Source organism: Trypanosoma equiperdum (genome assembly GCF_001457755.1).
Source record: "Trypanosoma equiperdum strain OVI genome assembly, contig: ctg_1149, whole genome shotgun sequence".
Classification (NCBI taxonomy): domain Eukaryota; phylum Euglenozoa; class Kinetoplastea; order Trypanosomatida; family Trypanosomatidae; genus Trypanosoma; species Trypanosoma equiperdum.
In genome coordinates this window covers 27,536-30,754 of record NW_027123115.1, presented here as the reverse complement: position 1 = coordinate 30,754, position 3,219 = coordinate 27,536, and the positions used below count along the sequence as shown (strand labels likewise).

The following is a 3,219-nucleotide window of genomic DNA, read 5'->3' as shown; positions in this document are numbered from 1 at the left end:
TTTTTTTTATTTATTTTGTTGCTTACGATCGTTCCTTCATCATACATTTACAACCCACCTTCCACGAAACGAAAAATATACAAACCAAGGAGCATAAAGGAGCCAAGCTCGATGAAATAATAACAATAATAATAATATACGAAGTAAAAGAAAACTTCCACAGCTTCAACCAGAACAAGTAGATCCTTTCCTCCCCTTTGTGCGCATCCGTCTCGCCTCTCCGAAGGCAAAAAAAAAGAAAGAAAGAAAAACAAAAAAAAACAATGAGAGGTTGCAAAACAAAAAATGAAAGGAGGAAAAGGTACAAAAGGGAAGGATGAGGAAAGAAACCGCTATATTTACCCACATAAACACACACATATACACACACCTGCACACCAAATATATCCTCCCACCAAAATGTTCTTTTTTAGATACGAAAATTTGCTTTAGATGTGTTCAATACATTTGGCAGGTCCCATAAATCATTCTTGAAACGATATGGCTTGCTATTGTACCCCTGCGGTGCCTTCTGCCAGTTATAATACGGGTTTGGCAGCTTCATACCGTAGCGGTGAAAAGGTAAATTCTCATGCGTTGCATTAGCCCAAATAGTATCCTGAAGTGGACCTTGAGTAATACGCATATACCGCGACGCTGCCACGCTTGCATTACGATTGGTATCAGGATCCACACGATGTTCCAATACGGGAGCGAGTGAACCCCAATTTGCCTGCCGCTGCGTCTCTCGGTTCGCCTGAAAGCTATAAAACAACCGCATACCAGGAAGAATGTAATGCCGCGCATATTCATACTGCATACTCATCGCCAGTGTGAAGACAAACCAAAAAGCGGTTTTCTTCCAGCGCCCCATAAAGATGGCGTAGCCGAGTGGCGGGAAAATGCAAGCGGCTGCACGAGACAAGTAACAACTTTGACCCTCATCCCATGCCCGCTTATACGCATTTGGGGAGGGATCTTTAATACGGAACATCGCCGGCCCATGGGTATAGAGCCATTCATACGAGTAAAAGTACCCACCAATTCCAACAATACCCGCCAAGTTCACTCGTATAATTCCCATTAAAAACGCTATGTTCCACGCAAACCGTGTCCGTGGATGTCCTACAGGTGAACCGGAATTACCCGCGCGAACCAAGAAAAAGTTTGCGAACCACACATTGAGGCCTATCATACCGTACCTCACGCATTCGTATGTACTCATGGAATCCGTGTAAGGTACCTCCTCGTGTGCACCTGTGAAACCGTTGAGGGAAAGGAACCCAATAGCGAGTTTTTGTACTCCCAATTTTCGTATTTGATGCGTCTCATCCAGTGGATTATACGGAGCTGAGACATCCACAACCGGTCGCTCGCGCTTCGCGTTTTCCGGATCCACAAAAGAAGTTGTTAAACTCATTGAGTGAGATCCCTGTGCTTTATCCCCTTTTGGTGGTTCATGCCCCTCCTTTTTGAGGATTTCTCCCTGAAATTTCCGAACGAACATTACGACCCGTCAATCACACAAAAACAAACTCAAAACACGCACACGCACACACTCACACTCACACTCACTCACTCACTTACTCAGTTGGTTAGTGGCACGCCAACAACAACAAAAAAAACAACAACAATAATTATAATAAATATTATCACAGTAACAGAAAACAAAAATGAAGAGACGGTGTCACGTGGCGCTCCGTAACTTTGTAAACCAGTGACAGCGGAAACGAAAATAATAGCTTAATAATAACAATAATAACAACAGCACCCTTTAAAACGGGTGACCCAAAGATATATATATATATATATAAATATATATATCTTTGATTTCTAAGTTGAGAAACTAAAAAAAAAAAGTAAAGTAAAGTAATAAAGCCCACGAAAGATTAAACAGAACAGGTTTCAAAGAAACTAGTCTGTCAAACTCTACAAAGAAGGGAAATGAGGTATAAAACGATTGATCAAACGGGCGTTTAACAAATAGCTTACAATTCCCTAGTAATTTTACTATTAATACTACTAATGATGATAGCAACAACAACAATAATAAAGACCTTACTTTTTCTCTTTATTTCTTCCTTTCGTTCCTCTTGCTCAAAAAGAAAAAAAAAGATATTACTATGTTCAGGTTCTGTTTTGTTGTCCCTATATAAATGTATAAATATATAAATTTACCGAAGTCTATTTTCTCCCCTTTTTTACTCACTTACTGTTTAATATACGTACTAACTAACTTACCTAAACTCTGCTACGGCCCCCAAAAGAAAAAAAAATGGAATCCGAAATGAGGAGAAACACAAAAAAAAGAAGATACAAAAATATTCCTTCTTTATAAAAAAAAATTAAATTAATATATATATATATATGTACTAAATGCTGCGCTTTTTCTTCCTTGACTAACTTTGCCTAAATGGACTTCGATTCGTTTGATCAAAGCACTCTTTTGATCTCACAAAACGCACGCACAAACACAAAGAGGAAAAAAAAAAGAAGAGGTAGACGAAAAAAAAACAAAGGTCGCTACTTTTTGTTTGTTTGATTGATTGATTGAGTGGCGCAATGAAACTTGCAACACCGGAAATACGCCTGCTAATAATAACAATAACTTCAGCAGTAATAAAATTAATGCCGTTTACTGTTGGCAAAGTGGACTACAGCGAAGGAGATGACGAGAATATTATGTGTTTTATAAAAACACACTCGCACTGTGCTGGTACTTGTATCTTTTTGCTTCCTATTGCTTCGTTCCTAAAATCCAATGAGCAAAGGAAACAACGACAGCAACAACAACAACAACCCTCCTTTCTTTTTCCCTTTTTTGTCTTCCTTTTTCTTTGAAAAAAAAAACAAGATGGAGGGAACAAAACGCGCACAAAAGCCCTTTTACCTAAATTTACTCGTGTTTTCCAAATGGATATCTCCTATTCTGTCTTTGCTATTTTCGCTTCTACACACTACTCTCACTTCCCTTTGGCAGGTTTATCCTTTTATATATTCCAAATATATGCACAAATAAACCTGTCGGTGAAGTGAGCCTTCCCACTTTGATATAAAATAAGACAAAACACAGAACATTAACAATACAAAAAGAAAGAAAAAAAAAGAAGGGAACACATTTTAACAACTGTAAAAAGACAAGACAAGTAAATACAAATAGATGAGAAACACATACAACTATTTATATTTGTATATATTCATGCACAGAATGAGAGGAGAAACGAAAGAAATGAGTGGTTG

At 38.1% G+C, this 3,219-nt stretch overlaps 1 protein-coding gene across 1 annotated transcript; it reads right to left on the bottom strand.

Annotated features, from left to right (window-relative positions):
* Nucleotides 1–409: 409 nt before the first annotated feature.
* TEOVI_000793400 (uncharacterized protein) lies at nucleotides 410–1,486 on the bottom strand (the record flags this gene model as incomplete). The annotated part of the gene is made up of 1 exon (XM_067220413.1): nucleotides 410–1,486. One exon carries the CDS (start codon nucleotides 1,484–1,486, stop codon nucleotides 410–412), a length of 1,077 nt encoding a protein of 358 aa, XP_067076514.1.
* Nucleotides 1,487–3,219: the final 1,733 nt, after the last annotated feature.